At 42.3% G+C, this 19,759-nt stretch overlaps 1 protein-coding gene across 1 annotated transcript in view; it reads right to left on the bottom strand.

The window, feature by feature from the left end:
• The window catches only part of SCP2 (sterol carrier protein 2), an 89,544-nt gene that overhangs the window by 37,079 nt on the left and 32,706 nt on the right, over window positions 1-19,759 (bottom strand). The window contains exon 10 of the mRNA XM_014454659.2: window positions 3,418-3,571. Coding sequence (XP_014310145.2) covers window positions 3,418-3,571 — 154 coding nt within the window. The remainder of the gene's footprint in view (window positions 1-3,417; window positions 3,572-19,759) is intronic.

Genomic DNA, 19,759 nt, shown 5'->3' with positions numbered 1-19,759 from the left:
TATTACGTTTTAACGGTGACTGGTCTTACCTGTGAAATAGGAACAGCGACTTTGGCGAACGCCATATTTCCCTGGATTTTTTGTAATTTCAACAGGTTGGTTGAAGGGCATGTGTTACGTTCGAGCAACGGACGATGGGGCGACTGTTTTAAAAACCCCCTGTCACGCACAGAGCAGGGCTGATCAGGGGGTTGAGGAGCTCCCTGCTGTCACTCACAGAGTAGGGCCAATAGGGGAGTTGGGCAACGCCCCCTGTCACACACAGAGCAGGGCGGATCAGGGGGTTGGGGCGCTGCACCCTGTCACACTCAGGGCAGGGCCAATGGGGAGGTTATGGCTCTACCCTGTCACACACAGAGCAAGGCCCGTGGAGGGGGGTTGGGGCGCCACCCTCTATCACCCACAGAGCAGGGCCGATCAGGGGGTTGGGGCGCCACCACTGTCACACACGGGGAAGGGCCGATGGAGAGGTTATGGCTCTACCCTGTCACACACAGAGCAGGGCCCGTGGGGAAGGGGGGTTGGGGCGCCGCACCCTGTCACACACAGAACAGGGCCGATCAGGGGGTTGGTGTGCTGCACCCTGTCAAACACAGAGCCGCAGGGCAATCAGGGGATTGGGGAGCTCCCCCGTATCAGGCACAGAGCAGGGCTGATCAGGGGGTTGGGGTGCCTTCCCCTGTCACGAACAGAGCAGGGCGGATAGGGAGGTTGTGGCCCCGCCCCCTGTCACACACAGAGCCGCAGGGCGATCAGGGGGTTTGGGCGCTGCCCCCTGTCACACTGATCCCGGTGCCGGGAGCCTTGCTGCTCCGCTGGGAGGCATATTACCCTTTTACTTTATAGAATAGAGGCCTGGTGCATGGGTAGGGGCTGGCTGGTTTGCCCTGAAGGGTGTCCTGGATCAGGGTGGGGGTCCCCACTGGGGTGCCTGGCCAATCTGGGTGAGGGGCTGAGGGCTGTTTTCCGGAAGCGGGTGACTAAAGCTTCCAACCGCTCCTTGTTTTCTTTTCTTTTTTTTTTTTATTCTGGGCCAGCTTTAGCTCTGAGGCCTTGCTGCTGAAAACATCGATACAATGTTTCAGTCCGGCTGGTTTCTGGGGTTTTGTTTAGCTTCTTATTTGCAACATAGTACATAGTTGCTTAGAGTTGCAGCTGAGAGGCCAGCAAGTGAGGCGGGGAACGTCGGAGTCCGCAGCAAGCAAGCCTCATGCTGGTTTCAGTGCCTGGCTGCCGGCCGCCATCTTGGCTGACAGTTAATTTGCATATACTCACTGATTAGCCAATGAAAAGGGTAGCGGTCGTACGCTAATTACCATGTTTCTCTTTTATTAGTGTAGATATTTGGCCCTAGCTGGTACTGACTCAGTGGATAGAGCATCGGCCTTCGGACTGAAGGGTCCAGGGTTTGATTCTGTTCAAGGGCATATGCCTGGGTTGCGGGTTCCATCCCTAGTAGGGGGCCTGGAAGAGGCAGCAGATCTGTTTCTCTCTCTCCCTCTCTCTCTCTCTCTCCCTTCCTCTCTGAAATCAATAAAATATATATTTTTTAAAAACTATATTTGCACCATCAGAATTAGAATTGTTTTTCCATCTTTGGCCTCTGGAGTGAGCTATGTTTTTGTCACTAAAACTATCAATATCTTTAAGTATTTCAAACCAAATTTTTGTCATTAATATATATTTTCCTTTTTTCTTGTCATTATTATCTAGATTTGTTTTTTATACTTCTGCCTCCCCAGAAATATTAATCGTGGTTACTGTGAACAATCTATATCTCAATATTTTGTCTCCTAAAAATAAAAAATAAAATGAGAATTCCATGTTTAAAATATAATTTATTGCTTCCAAATCATAACCTTATATTTTGAGCAAATCCAATAGCTACATTAATATTCTGACTCTGGTAGTTCTTTATAGTTTGGCTTTCACTGAGGGTTTTCAACTCCAAAACTGAATTAGATGGAATTGCCGAGGACAGTGCAGAGCCAATGAATTAGATTTGGGAGGAAACTTAAAATTCAACTTAACATCTTTTTATTTGATTTGATTCAATAAACATTTAACCACTGGGAGAGAGATCCTCAGGTGGGAAGAAGTCAGTCACAGTGTTAGGCCTCAAGGATTTCATATAAGAAAGGAGATAAAAACAAACTAGATATACTGCAACTAAACCAAATTGGATGGGGACCCAAGAGGTACAAAGTGCTGTGGATATTTAAAGGGAGATGGGCCTTAAAAGAAAGAATTTTCTCAACAGAAATGGTATTCCAGGCAGAGAAAGAAGAGTGACCGGACAGAGAGGATACACTCAAGAGCTTGCAAAACATCAGGACATAAGGAATTCTGTTCATGGTGTTGCATATCTCGTAGAACCAAAGTGTGAATAAATAATTACCAAGAATTTCAGGAAAATAAAAAGGAACCAACTAGTGTTGAAAGCTACAGCAGGACTAATGAGATTAAGTATGAAAACTAAAGACAAGGACACATGACAATTTCATAATCAGATCACGGTGGCCTTACCCGACCTCAGTGATGAGGTCAGAAAGTAGACTGCAAGATATGTCAGCACGAAAAACAAAGGTAGCTCAATACACAAGGCTCATCATGGAACGGAATCAAGGGAAGGAGAAAAACAGACTGTTTTAGGCTTCAGACCTGAACCTGCTTGCGAAAGAGGGAAAGGAGTCAGTGGAAAGGCAAAGATGAAGGATTCAAAAGGGAGGAGAGGGTATAAGTTTTTGCAACGAAGTTACAGAGAGAGTTGTTGGAAAGAAAAGCATGAAAGAGGAAAGCTGGGCCTTGGAACCGAAGAGGGACTTTTTCCTCCAGGAAAGAGCACTTCTGAAAGAGCACTTCTAAGAGAGAAGAGCAAGTCAGCTGAAGGATCCTGAAAGGCTTGGGGGGGGAAGTGCTTAGAGATTTGAGGAGCACGGGCATTTGACAAGGACAGGAAGAAAGTCAGCAAAAGGCAAAGGAAGGATTCTAGCAGCAGTGAGGGCTTAGCTGGGTTAAGAGATAAATTTGCCGAGGTCCAAGCAGCATGTTTGGTGACTTTCTCCAAACAAGCGCAGAAGCCTGGGAAGCGGTGGGGAGAAAGCACGTTGTGGGAAAGGAACCCAAAAAGTGCCCAAATTAATTACTCGGGTTGGCAGGGCTGAGACCAGCGCCCAGCCAGCGCCGGCATCTAGCTCAGCACTCTCTTGACTATGCTGAGAACACATTTTCCCAGGCTGGTGAAGTTTAAAGCTCGTGGCCGGTTTAAAGTTTTAAAGCTGTGCTTTCAAGCAATGCAATGAGGGACTTACTCTGAGTACTAAGACAATAAAATTAGGACTTTATCCACGTGAACCGAAATTAGCTGTGAAAGGTCGGAAGGATTCACTGCCCGACAAAACCCACAACGACACTTACCTGGCAGCTTCGGGGAAACCCATCCTGTAGATCGTGACCACGACGGCTCCTCCTAAGCCCAAATTGTGCTGCAGCGCAACCTTTGCCCCAGGAACTTGTCTCTTCCCGGCTTCCCCTCGCAGCTGCCAGCAGAGCTCCGCGCACTGAGCCAGGCCTGGCGAGTCAAACACAGAGCAGTCAGATTCCGTTGCTTTAGAAAAGCTGCCCCGCCCTAACTGGTTTGGCTCAGTGGATAGAGCGTTGGCCTGCGGACTGAAAGGTCCCGGGTTCGATTCCGGTCAAGGGCATGTACCTTGGTTGCGGGCACATCCCCAAGTGGGGGTGTGCAGGAGGCAGCTGATTGATGTTTCTCTCTCATATCGATGTTTCTAACTCTCTATTCCTCTCCCTTCCTCTCTGTAAAAAATCAATACAATATACTTTAAAAAAAAAGAAAGAAAGAAAAGAAAAGCTGCCCCCACAGCCTGCCTCCTTAAGCCAGACCAGGGCTAACTAACGTTTAATTGTGACTTTTAATCGAAGCATTTAATTAAGCCGAGACAATGTTTACTTAAATAACTTCTCTTAAAAGCACTAATGGTTTTGCACCTATTTTTCTTTTCTTAAGTAATCTCTCTATTTGCACAATATGCAGGCTTAAGAAATTCTCTGCACTCTATATTTATCCAACTTATGTTTTTCTGGACAGGCTGAAAGAGAAAACAATGAATATAAAGTTCTCTAGCCCAAGCAAAACAGCATAAGGATAATTTTACTAATTTTACCATTTTTATGTATCAGAAGAAAATAATCTAGGATTTGGGGGTTCATGTTCCCTAAAAAACTTAGCTGGTATGGAGAATTTTCCTATTATTTTCCCCAATTAGTTTGAAGTATGGTAGCAATCATCTCAGGTAGAAACTATAGTTTAACTTTAACCCTGCTGTTTGGCTTCTGTACTTATTTGCTTTGTTTAACAATAGAAAAGTTATTTTGATTTTCTGAATTATATAAATCATCCCATTCGATTAAATACCCTATTGATTGTAATGTGAAATCCCATTTGTTGTGGTCATACTGGTCTTAGAAAGCACATTTTCCTTTACCTGGGAAGGACAGCACAATTATCCCAAGGTCAGAGGGCTCCATTTAACATGTCCCTGTTGACTCAGTGTTCTGGAGACCCAAAACTATAATTTAGATAACATGCTGCTTCTGCTTCTGTAAACTGCTTTTTTTACGAACCAGGTTCCTCATTCCAAACCCTGGGATGTAATCAATACCTTTGTGATCTTTGCCTATATAAGTCTGGTGTTTCAGCCATCTTATCACTATGAGATTTGGGAGAGCAAGATGTCCCCTCATAGTCCCGGATTGCAATAAATGTGACTCTTTAATTCGACTTCTTGAGGCATCCTTCTGTGATTCGTGGGGTACAATACAACAAGTTCACAACAAGAATGAATTGTTTTCCAAACCAATGTTATGCCCAGATTTCAGGATCCCCAAGAAACTACATCAGGGAGCCAGCCAGTCCGATGCAAAAGCATAAGAGTCTTTATTCGAGCTAGCTCGGCTCCCCCACCTTGCCGACGCAGCGACAGGAAGCAGAGAGAGAAAACTCTGTATGGAGACGGGTTTTATAGGGGGTTGGAGTAAGGGGAGGAGAAAGGACTGTGCTCTGCCGATTGGCCAGGCGCAAGTCGGTGTCTTGTTCCTGGGTGTGGCTAGCAGAGTCTTAGACTTCCGGGAAGAAGCTCCTTGCCAAGCACGTGGCCAAGGTAAGATGGAGGGCCTAGCCCTTACCCTGGTGCAAGATGGAGGGCGTAGCCCTCGTCCTTTCACAGGCTAATTCCAGAGCTGAGATTGGAACCCAAGTCTCCTGATTTACCTTTGTTTATCTTTCTACCAGACCAGCCATTAGCAGATCCTGAGTTAAGAACTGTCTCTCAGGATAGACTGGTTTTCTCTTCCTGGAGGCAGAGCTTCACAGGCCTACTTACAAGGTCTATTCTTCCACCCACACCCCAGTCACAACTTCTGAGACACTGTCCTATATAAACCCCAACCTCCTCAAGAAATTTAAATGCCACTTCTCATTTCCAAGCAGTGTCTATATATTTACAGGACATGTATCTTAACACTCTTTTAAAATAGGGAATGCCATACCCTGTAATGAAGTATGGTAGCAATCATCTCAGGTAGAAACTATAGTTTAACTTTAACCCTGCTGTTTGGCTTCTGTACTTATTTGCTTTGTTTAACAATAGAAAAGTTATTTTGATTTTCTGAATTATATATATTTTCCCATTCAATTAAATACCCTATTGATTGTAATGTGACTATCCCATTGGTTGTGGTCATACTGGTCTTAGAAAGCACATCTTCCTTTACCTGCGAAGGACAGCACAATTATCCCAAAGTCAGAGGGCTCCAGTTAGCAAACCAGGTTCCTCATTCCAGACCCGAGGGCTCTAGATAATGTGTTTCAATTCAGTGATCCGGGAGACCCAAAACTATAATTTAGATAACATGCTGCTTCTGCTTCTGTAAACTGCTTTTTTGCAAACCAGGTTCCTCATTCTAAACCTTGGGATGTAATCAATACTTCTGTGATCTTTGCCTATATAAATCTGGTGTTGGGGCTGGGGTGGGCACTGTAAGATCTGAGAGAGTGAAATGCCCCCTCATAGTCCCTGATTTGCAATAATGTGACTCTTTAATTCGACTTCTTGAGGCGTCCTTGTGTGATTCGCGGGGTACATTACAACATTAATACTTTTTCGATTGTGAACATTTTGAATATTAATCAGGAAGGCCAAATGAATGATTTTACTAATATATCCAAACTTTGGGGCAATCAGTTTTACTAGAACTCTGCCATACAAAAAGCTTAAACAGTTAATAAATATGTAAAGTGAAAAAAGTATTCAAACTGGTTTTATTATACAAAAGTGGGGAAATACTGCCAGTTTTCTTCACAAAAGAATAAATAGACATAGTTCACAAATATTTGAGAAAATATTCAATCTCACTTTGATCAAATCAAACAGAATGATACCATTTTAAACCAATCAAACTGGTAAGGATGTTTAGAAATGAGACTAATCATTTTGGGAAGCCTGTGACAAAAGTACTGATGAATGTTCAAATCAGTACAGCCTTTTTGGAAAGCAATGTACAAAATTATTAAGAGCCTTTAAAATGCCTTAAAAACCATTCTGTGGATATAATCAACTACAGGGATTCAGAACAGGCCTCCCAAAGTTTGACATTTAAGCATATGAATTATTTTGAGCTGAAGGCAATCAAAACCCTATAGGCTCATGAGAAACATTTACCTCATCCTTAAAGAATTTAAATTAGAACCCTAACTGGTTTGGTGGATTGTAAGGTCCCAGGTTCGATTCCGGTCAAGGGCATGTACCTTAGTTGTGGGCACATCCCCAGTAGGAGGAGTGCAGGAAGCAGCTGATCAATGTCTCTAACTCTCTATCCCTCTCTCTTCCTCTCTGTAAAAAAATCAATAAAATATATATTTTTAAAATTTAAAAAAAAAAGAATTTAGAGGCCTTTCCCATAATAGGAGTTACCATGAGAAACAACTTTTTTTTTAAGAGTATGTTTTTACTGATTTGAGAGAGAGAAACATCGATCTATCGGCTGCCTTCTGCACACCCCCTACTGGGGATCGAGCTGGCAACCCGGGCATGTGCCCTGTAACCTCTTGGTGCATGGAAGGATGCTCAATCAACTGAGCAACACTGGTCAGGACAGGAGAAGTAACTTTTTTGACCTTTCTATGTGGCAGGGCAAACTACTAATTACTGAACATCTGTTCTTTTTATTGCCCTGCAATGACCTTCCTCCCCTCTGAAGTCCCAAGGCACCTTACCTCATTCTTTAGCTCATAATGTCATATATACCTTATTTCCCCCTTTTTGTCTTTGAACCTCTCATATGTGTGGGTGTCTATGAGTCTCTCATGTATGTGGGGTTCCTATACATACATATGTAATTAAATGTGATCATTTTCTCGTGTTAATCTGTCTCATGTATACTTATTAGGCCAGCCGAGAGAACCTTGAGGGTAAAAGGAAGTTTTTCCCCACTCACATAACTACAGGCAAAATTTGAAAATCTACCTGTTCATCACATTGTTATATGAGTAAAAAACTAGATAATCTGAAAATGAAATAACTGGGAAATGGTTGTATAAATTATGAACTATATGATAAAGTACTATGTTCCTATTTAAAATGGTGTTTATAAAGTTTTCTTTTAACAATTTAGGAAAATGTTTATGATATCATCTTAGGAATGCAATGAACCAATCAGATAACCACATACCCATCCAACCAACAAATTTATTGAATGTCTATTTTGTGCCAGACACTGCACAAGGCTCAGAAGATCCAGCAATAAGCAAGACTGGCGTAGTCATTTCCCTTATGAACATGATAGTCTTGAGATGTAAAAATGCAGGCATTTATAATACAGTCTGATAACGCTATGATAGGCATTAGCGCAGGTGCTACAAGCACACAGAGGAAGAATAGCTCTCATAGCTTGGTAGGTCAGGGAATGAGGACCAGATAAATAGACATCTAAACTGAGATCCTATGAATAAAGAGGAGTTAGCTAGGCAAAAAAAAAAAAAAAAAAAAAAAAAAAAAAGGCTTCATGAAGAGATTTGAGCATGTGCAAAGAAGGAACATGGCCTGCTGAAGGAATAGAAAGTTAAGTGAGACTAGAAAGTGTTAAAGACAGCCAATATGAGAATGAGAGGTAGGGGACAGGGAGGAGAGGGGGAGAATAATGGGGGGAAGAAGGGGCAGAGAAGAGGGAGAAAGGGAAGGAGGGAAAAAGGAAAAAAATATGAATAACTATTAGAAGCATTTACAGATTTTGCAATAATTTCCATTGTACCATGCAACCAATATTGTAGCTGAGATATACTGTGATAAATCTCTACTCATGATTTGCCTAACTCATATATGGCAAAAAAGAAAGGAGGAATTTTTTTTTTAAGGGAGGGAATTTATTTGCTTTTGACAAAAGATGACTATCTGTGGGAAAACATACTGATTATTTGAGCTTTCTGGTTGTCTACCTTCAGAATAAACTAGTGTTTCTTGTATCTCTAAAACGTAGATCTATAAATGGTGGGAGACCAAAGTTGGCCTCAGAACTCCACGTGCCAAGAAGGCATGGCAGATAGTTAAAAGATCATAAACTATTGGAGCATATTTTTACATTTTTGTCCTTCCTTGGATAACTTCTGGCATTAAACTAAAAACCATAATTTTCCTCTGCTTGGAAAAAAAATAAACTATCAAATATGAATATATTTATAAATTGTGGATGGGCATAAGAATAGGCATCCTGTCAAAGTAGTATATTTAAACAGTAATGCCCTTCTCACAGTCTTTTATAAAGGGAAAAAATATTTTTTAACGTGATTACTTCATTTTACTACCATCTTGCTGCATAAATTTCCTAACAAGATGGCCAATCTTTTTATATAAAAACTAGAGGCCCGGTCCATGAAACACAGCATGGGTGCGGTCCCTAGGCCTGGCCGGCGATCGAAGCGTGAGCATCAAGCGTGGAAGGGCAGGTCCCAGCTGACCTCTGGACCCTGGGCAGCACCTGAGCACCTGGGCCCCCGGGCCCCCACGTGCCCCCCTCCACCTGAGTCCCGGCACCCGGTACCCAAGTCCCCATGCGGAGATGTGGTGACCGCAGCCGGATGCCGAGAGCCGGGGCGCAGCATGGGCCTCGAGGTTGCCTTGCGGCACCGCATGGAAGTTGAGCAGGCAGCGTGCCCTCTCCCGGCTGACCAGCCTCGCAGACAGACTCCTGCACAAACCCACGGGGAGCCCAACCGGCACCTGTGGTCCTGGCGGCTGCGGCAGGCTCACCCAGAAGAGGCCAAGCGGGTGCAGGGTGGGCTCCTCGGGGGGCACCTGACACCTGAGCGCGGGGGGGGGGGCTTACCCCGGTGTGCCAACCCTGGAGTCCCAGGGAAGGGTAGCAGGGGGAGTGAGAGCGAGCTTGGCAGACACCCCACATTCTCACTGCACCTCCATCCCTTCACCTCCGCCCCCAGGTAGCCGGCAAGAGGTCGCAGCCCCCCACTTGAACACCACCCACCCCCAGTTCCCCATCCCAGCCTGGGGCCCGGCCCCAATCGGGCGATCAGGGTCTGCCAGCCGCTGGTCGCTGTCTGTGGGGCGATAGGTCAGGGCCGGGACCCCGCCCTGCCCTCCACCTCCACTGCTGGTCACCATCTGTGGGGCAATCAGCGGGGCAACTGGGCCCCTGCTCGCACCCACCTTGGCCTGGTGCTCACCTGCTTCACCATCCCACCTCGGTTCTGCTCTCATTGGGGCCCATTGGGGCTGGCAGCACCTCCACTACCGCCCGCTGCCAGCAGCATGTCGCCAACGCCCGCCATGTTCCGCGCCGCCCCCTGGTGGTCAACGCACATCATAGCGAGCGGTCAAACTCCCAGTCGAGGGGACAATTTGTATATTAGGCTTTTATTATCCTATCTAATAAAGAGGGAATATGCTAATTGACCCTCACACTGTCACAAAGATGGCGGCAACCACAGCCAATAAGGAGGGAATATGCTAATTGACTGCCCCATCCTCAAAGATGGCAGCACCCACAGCCAATAAGGAGGGAATATGCTAATTGACCATCATGCCCTCAAAGATGGCAGTGCCCACAGCCACAAAATGGCAGCGTGGTAGGGTGCCACCCTTAGCCCTGCCAGGGTGGTAGGCACACCGCAAGGCTGGGCCCACCGGGCCCATTTTGCGTGCCTCCAGAGTCCCCCAGTCCCCTCAGTCCCCCAGCCGCCCAGAGCCGGCTTGCGCTACCAGCAGTGGCAGCAGCAGAGGTGTGATGGGGCGTCGTCTTCCCCTGATAGCCAGGTCACCTCCCACCCCCTGTGAGAGGGGGCAAGCCGGGCTAAGGGATCCCCCTCCAGTGCATGAATTTTCATGCACCATGCCGCTAGTATAGGATAATTAGCTTAGGACTCAGCTACCTAGATATACAGTTTAGTTGCTATTGAAAACAAACCTTTCAAACATCCATCAAGCACTCTACTAAGTACTGAAGATATAAAGAATTCAAGGTGTACTATAAAGTGCTAATAAAGATAAGTAATAGAGAGAGGACTCAAATAAATAAAATCAGAAATGAAAGAGGCGAAATAACAACAGACCCCACAGAAATTCAAAGAATTCTTAAAAAATACTATGAACAACTCTAACAAACTAGACAACCTGGAGGAAATGGACATATTCCTAGAAAAATACAATCTTCCAAAACTCAATCTGGAAGATTCTAAAAATCTCAATAGGCCAATAACTACGGAAGAAATTGAAGCAGTCATCAAAAAGCTCCCAGCAAACAAAAGCTCGGGGCCAGACGGCTTCATAGGAGAGTTTTACCAAACATTCAAGGAAGAACTAAAACCTATCCTCCTTAGACTATTCCAAAAAATTCAAGAGGAAGGAACACTTCCCAGCTCATTCTATGAAGCCAGCTTCACCCTAATACCAAAACCAGATAGAGACAACACAATGAAAGAGAATTATAGGCCAATATCCCTCATGAACATAGATGCCAAAATACTCAACAAAATTCTAGCAAATTGGATCCAGCAATACATCAGAAAGATCATACACCATGACCATGTAGGATTTATCCCGGGGATGCAAGGATGGTACAATATCTGCAAATCAATAAACGTGATACATCATATAAACAAATTGAGAGATAAAAATCACAGTCATATCAATTGACCCAGAAAAAGCATTTGACAAAAATTCAACACCCTTTCTTGATAAAAAACTCTCAGCAAGGTAGGAATAGAAGGATCATACCACAACATAATAAAAGCCATATATGACAAACCCACAGCCAACATCATAATCAATGGGAAAAAACTAAAACCATTTCCCCTAAGAACAGGAACAAGACAGGGATGCCCCCTCTCACCACTCCTGTTCAACATAGTACTGGAAGTACTAGCCATTGCGATCAGACAAGAAGAAGAAATAAAAAGTATCCAAATTGGAAAAGAAGAAGTAAAACTGTCCTTATTTGCAGATGACATGATACTGTACATGGAAAACCCTAAAGACTCCATCAAAAAATTATTAGACTTAATAAATGAATTCGGCAATGTAGCAGGATACAAAATTAATGCCAAGAAATCTAAGGCATTTCTTTACACCAATAGTAAACTTACAGAAAGGGAGACTAAAAAAGCAATCTCATTTACCATCGCACCAAAAAAATTAAGATACCTAGGAATAAACTTAACTAAGGAGGTAAAAGACTTATATGAGAAAAATTACAGGACAAAGAAGGCAAGAGCATACAATTGAGTCAAGACAGTCTCTTCAATAAATGGTGTTGGGAAAATTGGACAGATACATGCAAAAAGATGAAACTAGACCACCAACTCACACCATACACAAAAATAAACTCAAAATGGATAAAGGACTTAAACGTAAGACGGGAAACCATAAAAATACTAGAGGAATCCACAGGCAGCAAATCGCAAACATATGCCGAAGGAATTTCTTCTCTGATACTGCTCCTAGGGCAATGGAAACTAAAGAGAAAATAAACAAATGGGACTACATCAAAATAAAAAGCTTTTGCACAGCAAAGGAAGCCATCAACAAAACAACAAGAAAGCCCACTGCATGGGAGAACATATTTGCCAATGATATCACCGATAAGGGTTTAATCTCCAAAATTTACAGAGAACTCATGCACCTTAACAAAAGGAAGATAAAAAATCCAATCAAAAAATGGGCAACGGACCTAAGTAGACACTTTTCGAAAGAGGACATACAGAAGGCCGAAAGACATATGAAATCATGCTCAAAGTCACTAATTATACAAGAGATGCAAATCAAAACGACAATGCGGTATCATCTCACACCTGTCAGAACGGCCATCATCAACAAATCAACAAACAACAAGTGTTGGAGAGGATGTGGAGAAAAGGAACCCTTCTGCACTGCTGGTGGGAATGCAGACTGGTGCAGCCACTGTGGAGAACAGTATGGAGTTTCCTCAAAAAACTAAAAATGGAACTCCCATTTGACCCAGTGATCCCACTTCTAGGAATATATCCCAAGCCAGGAACACCAATCAGAAAGGATATATGCACCCCTATGTTCATAGAAGCACAATTCATCATAGCTAAGATTTGGAAACAGCCTAAGTGCCCATCAGCAGATGAGTGGATTAAAAAACTGTGGTACATCTACACAATGGAATACTACACTGCGGTAAAAAAGAAGGAATTCTTGCCATTTGCAACAGCATGGATGGAACTGGAGAGCATTATGCTAAGTGAAATAAGCCAGTCAGAGAACGATAAATACCACATGATCTCACTCATTTGTGGCATATAGAAAACAACATAGACTGATGAACAGGGACAGATCCAACGACAGAGAAACAGTGATCAGACTATCAATCCCCAGAGGGAAAGTAGGGAAGGGTGGGGGTAAGGGGAAGAAATCAACCAAAGGACTTGTATGCATGCATATAAGCCAAACCAATGGACATGGACAACAGGGGGATGAGAGCATGAGTGGGGGGGGGGGGAGTTTGGGGGTTAATGGGGGGATGAAGACACATTTGTAATACCTTAACCAATAAAGGAATTTAAAAAAAAAAAAAGATAATAAATGCTATGGAAAACGACAGAATGGAAACACTACAAGGTCTGTTACCTGAAATATTTTCTTCCTCCTGCTACCCTGAGCCCATAACTTTTCCTATACTTTTACTAGTACGACAGCCAAATACAAAGAAGTCAATTCAGCTTTAGTTTCAAATTAGACATCTAAAGGCCTCAGCATGAGAGTCTTCTTTTTTACAGCTGCATAGTAGGCCACAGCTTTTCTATCGACTCATCTACTGATGGGTACCTTTGAGACTGCATGGAAGGACCTGGAGAGTATCATGCTAAACAAAATAAGCCACTCAGAGAAAACAGTATCACATGATCTCACTCATATGTGGTATCTAATGAACAAAATAAACTGATGAACAAGACTGATCCAGAGACGTAGAAGCATGAATAGACTGATGAACCTCAGAGGGAAGGCGGGGCTAGGGGGGTTGGTGGGGAGAGATTAACCAAAGAATTTATATGCATATATGCATAACCCATGAACACAGATGATAGTGTGGTGAAGGCCTGGGGGGACTGGGAATAGCTGAGGGGTGGAGGGGGTCAATGGGGAGTAAACGGGGGCATCCGTAATACTTTCAACAAGAAAGATAATTTAAAAAATAAAGGCCTTAGCATTGTGTTCTATTATTGGGGCCTGGCTTTTTTTTTATTAAATATACTTTTATTGATTTCAGAGAGGAATAGAGAAGGAGAGATAGATAGAAACATTAATGATCAGAGAGAATCATTGATCGGCTGCCTCCTACACACCTCACACTGGGGATCAAGTCCATGTGCCCTGACCAGGAATTGAACTGTGACCTCCTGGTTCAATCGAACTGGGCCATGCTGGCTGGGCAGAGCCTGGCTTGTTGAAAAAGAAAAGGTTTGCTGAGTTTCAAGGGCAAAACACTTTAATGGACTCAGCATACAATGAAAGATGAGTATTTACGTAACAGCAGATTTTTCTTCCAAAAGTTATAAAATTATCAACCTAGAATGCTACCAAATGTAAAATACCATGTTAAAAAAAGTAATATGATGACATTTTCAGACATACAAAGCTGAAAGGATTTGCCACCATACTGCAACATCCCCACTAAGAAAAGCAAAAGGGAGTTCTTTAGGCAGAAGAAAAATAATAGCAGATGGGAATATGAATTTACACAAAGGAATGAAGAGCCCTGGGAGAGGTAGTAACTACATGGGTAAATATATAAGTTTTTTCTCTTATTGTTTAAATGTCTTTAAAAGATTATTTTTTGAACAAAAATAATAATTCATTGTGGGGTTTATAACATGTAGGGTATGGCAAAAGTAGGCTTACAGCCCTAGGTGGGTTGACTCAGTAGACAGAGGAGTAGATAGAAGGGTCCAGGGTTCGATTCCGATCAAGGGCACATACCTGGTTGCAGGCTCCCGGCCTTGGTAGGGGGCATGCAGGAGGCAACCAATTGATACGTCTTTCTCACATCGGTGTTTCCCTCTGTCTCTCCCTCTACCTTCCACTCTCTCTAAAAATCAATGGAAAAATATCCTCGGGTGAGCATTAAAAAAAAAAAAAAAAAAAGTAGGCTTACAGCTGTTTGTATGGAAAATAATAAATCTATAATAATAAAAGTGTAATATGCTAATTAGACCGGAAGTCCTTCCGGGTGACCTTCCAGACAAAGCTGGAGCTGGGAGTGAAGCCCGGGTCCCAGGTGTTGGAGGCAAGCCCAGGTCCCAGGTGCAAGAGGGAAGCCAGTGCCAGCAGCCGGGGGAAGGAAGGCCTATTCTTGCACAAATTTCATGCATCGGGCCTCTAGTAATAATATAAGAATAAACTATTTCACATACTCACAATTATAAACCTACTTTTGACCTGGCCAGTATGCAAAAGAAATAATCACAGGAGATGGAAGTATACTATTAGTGAAGTGGTATAATATCATTTGAAGATAGACTATAATAAAACATAGAAAAATGGAATCATAAAATAAATCCAAAAGGTGGCTGGAAAAAGGAAATAAACAGCTGGGACAAGAAAACACAAATAGTAAGATATTAAAATAAGAAAATAAAATATGGGATATACAGGCACAATCATCCTTCTCTCTCTCTTCCTTTTACTTGACAAGAGCAATAAAAGCCAGGACCTGCTCCCAGCTGGCTCTACCTGACAACAGGTATTGAGAGTAAACTCCCTCTCTTATGCTCCATCTGTCCTGGCACTGGAGAATGTTCATTAGAGCCTCACAGTAAAATTTACCTCCCCTCACATCCCAGTGGCAAAAATGCAAAATTCTAAGTAATAGGAATGAGGATGGGTGGCCTGTAGGATACAATGATAGGTGACATAGATGCTTTGGTAAAAAGCTATCAAGGTTACTGACTTTTAGAGTCAGTATTGGATTTTGGTCTCGTCATCCATTTTCCTAAGAGGTTGTTATTTGTTTTGCTTTAGTTTTTTTGGTAACCTCTTGTAGAGTAGAAGAAGAGCCAAGCCATGGTTTGAGTATGTGAGGTCCCCTGGCTAAAATTCCATTTATTCACATTTCATTTCATCCAAATTCTTAACACCTAAGATCCTTAAGAGCATTAAAAGATGCAAACAAAAATCACATGATAGAATGACATATGTACCATTAAAAACTATGTGAATTCAGGAGGAGAAATAATCACACCCCACTGAGGGACCAAAGCATCTTAGAAGTAGAAAGGATCTAAGTGTTCTTCAAATCTCAGGCGCCAACAGATGGGCAAACCCCCTTACAACATTCCCATCAAGTTGTTACTTGTACTTCCCATGCACAGCCTCTGTGCTCCATGCTCTCAGGAAGCAACCTATTCCACTTTTGAGAAACCATGTTCGTTTTTTTCAGTATCAGCCAAAAATATTCCTTCCCATGATTTCTTCCCAATGCTCCTAATTCTTCCCACACTCCACAAGTTCATTCCTTCTGCCCCATACAAACTTTCAGATGTTAAAGGGTCATTAATTTATTCAACCATCCCCTTTACATGTGTAAAATCTTGTACTGGGCATTGTTCCGGGCACAGAGACAAATGAAATCTGGATCCTGCCTTCACAGGCTCTTAGTCAAATAGGAGAGATTTTTTTTTAATAGGAGAGATTTTTTTTTATAAATAATATAATACGTACTACAAACATAAATGTCAAAAGAGAAATGCAGAGAAAGCACAGCAAGAGTTCAGGAAAGGGAAAGATGAACTCAATCTATGGAAGGGGTCAAGAAGTCAGGAAAAGCTTCATGACTGTTATCTGACACTTGAGATGGACCTTGAAAACGGGCTTTTCCACTGAGGAAAGGGCAGTGAAGTAGAATCCCGTGGGTAAGAGTTTGGACTCTAGAAATACACGGCCCGATTTGAATCCTAGCTTTGCCACTCTCTAGTTTGGTGACTTTGTGCAAGATACTCTGTGCCTCTATTTTCCTTTTTTATAAAATATAAAAATAGATATGAGATTTATGCATTTATACATGAAAAATACTGAGAACAGTATCCAGCACTTGGCATTTTATAAGTGTTTGCTGTTGTTGTTATTATTATTGAGAAAATAGCAAAGACAGAGTTTGTAAAGGTGAGAAGGCATTAAATCTGTCTCGGTAAAAGCCAACAGTCCAGTCCAGTTTAAACATGCTTCTTCTTCGTGCTTCTCCCCCAAAACCCAAGTAGGTACAAATGTTGGCACAGAACGCGCGGCATGTGATGGGTATTTAATAAACCTTCACCCTGCCATTCCCCTTCCCCTTTTCCTTTCCTTCACAGTTCTGGTTTGTACTTTGCCTAAGGTAGTCATATTCTGCTTTGCATTATGATTATTTGTGTTATTACATACTCTGCCTCTTATATGCTTCCTGAGGTTATCTTGTATATCATAGCCCTCACTCCCAAATCTGGCTGTGCCTGAGAAGCTCTTGGGGGAACTTTTAAAAATATGTCAGTTGTGCCCAGCCAGTGTGGCTCAGGTGGGTATCATCCCAGGCCCATGCACCAGGAGGTCACCATTTCGATTCCCGGTCAGTTGGGGCACATTCCTGGTTTGTAGGCATGATCCCTGGTGGGAGACATGGAGGAGGCAGCCGAACTATATTTCTCTCTCTCCCTTCCTCTCTCTCTAAAAAAAACCCACAAAAAACAATAAAAATATATTTTTAAAAAACATAATTTTAAAAATACACACACACACACACACACACATATGTTGTTAGGATCAACCTGACGTAGGATTCAGAATTTCCAAGGGTATTCCAAGGCCAGAAATGTATATATTTAAAAGTTACAGTAAGTTCTCACTCTATCACTAAACCCCATATTTGGGAATCAGTTACCTATAGCACCTAATGATAAGGTGGGCACACAATACTTTCATGGACTGAAAAATGGAAGACTAGGACATAAAACTAGGTTGAAGCCATACTGGAAAGGTACTAAATGTCAGGCTGAATTGGTATAAAAGGCCAAACTAACCAACTTCAAAGCAACAATCCCTTATGAGGAACTTTAAAACAAAGGCACTTTCCTGCACTTCCAGCATACATTAATATGCATTTTCAAAAATCAGAGATAGCCCTGGCCGGCTTGGCTCTGTGGATAGAGCATCGGCCTGCAGACTGAAGGGTCCCAGGTTCGATTCTGGCCAAACGCACATGCCTGAGATGTGGGCTGGATCCCCAGTAGGGGGTGTGCAGGAGGCAGCCAATCAATGATTCTTTCTCATCATTGATGTTTCTCTCTTGCTCCTTCTCCCTTCTTCTCTGAAATCAATAAAGAAATATAAAAAAAAAATCAAAGATAGTTAAGAACATGCCAGAGTCAAATTTTACATATTCATTTTAAAACCAGAGCTCAGTAAGTGTTAAGTAATACATATGAAAGCACTTTTACAACCTGCAATAGAAAATGATGACATTATTTGGATACTAATTTGTTTTTTGTTATATGACCATTACAATGTAAAACAAACTCAGGTTTAATGTGATCTTTCTCTTTGCAAAATCTAAAAGGACTTCATATTTTTAAACTGAAGTGAACAAAAGAATATTCCATTCAAATGCTTAAATCTATCTTGTATTATGGGTATTGCTATAAATTATAAGAAGCTCTTTTATAAAAAAATATATTTTATTGATTTTTTACAGAGAGGAAGGGAGAGGGATAGAGAGTCAGAAACATCGATGAGAGAGAAGCATCAATCAGCTGCCTCCTGCACACTCCTTACTGGGTATGTGCCTGCAACCAAGGTACATGCCCTTGACCGGAATCGAACCTGGGACCCTTCAGTCCCCAGGCCAACGCTCTATCCACTGAGCCAAACCGGTCAGGGCTATAAGAAGCTTTTTTTCATGCAGATCTGAACAAGTTAAAATCAGAAACTAATATACTAGAGCTTTAATTTGAAAGCTAATTCTTCAGAACCGAGTTCTCCCAAAGTAGCAATATATTACAGTTAAACTAATGCCATTTATAGAAGAGAACTTGACACTCTCACCACCCCAATCTTAACTCATCATGTTTTGAAACACTCACTTGATTCTCTTAAAATCCTATTGCTGTTTGTTGTCCAAGTAACCAGGGGAAAATATTTAAACTACTCAGAGCTGTCATTCTAAAATATTTTTTTCCAGGAGTCTGAATTCTTTCTTGGGCTACAGCTAATGACCATGTGTCGGACTCATTTGAAATATATCCAAATCACAATATGTAGCAAGTAAACATTTACTCTTCAATAATTCTTCGTTCTTATTTAGACTACCAATCATGTCATCAAGATTTATAAGTATTTCCCCTAAAATACTACCACTAAACACTATCCCTCAAAGATGGTGATAAGAGGAAAATCTGACCAACAGTGGAGACTCAAATAAATATTGGATAGTGTTTTCAAAAGATAACTGAAAAAGGTATGAGTCTCTGTTTAAGTATTTAAGAAATGGATGTTATCTTCCTGGGGTGTTTTAAGTTATCTTTTTAGTACCTTGCGGGGTGGAAACTGGATAACCTGCCAAGATTGGCAAATTATTTACATTTGATAAAAATAAAATCCAATCCAATCAAAAAATGGGCAAAGGACCTAAATAGACACCTTTCAAAAGAGGACATTCAGAAAGCCAAGAGACATATGAAAACATGCTCAAAGTCACTAATCATCCGAGAGATGCAAATCAAAACAACAATGAGGTACCATCTCACACCTGTCAGAATGGCTATAATCAACAAATCAACAAACGACAAGTGCTGGAGAGGATGTGGAGAAAAAGGAACACTCATGCACTGCTGGTGGGAATGCAGACTGGTGCAGCCACTGTGGAGAACAGTATGGAGTTTCCTCAAAAAACTAAAAATGGAACTCCCATTTGACCCTGTGATCCCACTTCTAGGAATATATCCCAAGAAACCAGAAACACCAATCAGAAAGGATATATGCACCCATATGTTCATAGCAGCACAATTCACCATAGCTAAGATCTGGAAACAGCCTAAGTGCCCATCAGTAGATGAATGGATTAGAAAACTGTGGTACATCTACACGATGGAATACTATGCTGCTGTAAAAAAGAAGGAACTCTTACCATTTGCAACGGCATGGATGGAACTGGAGAGCATTATGCTAAGTGAAATAAGCCAGTCAAT

Source organism: Myotis lucifugus, unplaced genomic scaffold (assembly GCF_000147115.1).
Source record: "Myotis lucifugus unplaced genomic scaffold, Myoluc2.0 scaffold_37, whole genome shotgun sequence".
NCBI lineage: Eukaryota > Metazoa > Chordata > Mammalia > Chiroptera > Vespertilionidae > Myotis > Myotis lucifugus.
Note: the sequence above shows the minus strand (reverse complement) of the source record. Positions and strands in the feature narration are given on the sequence as shown.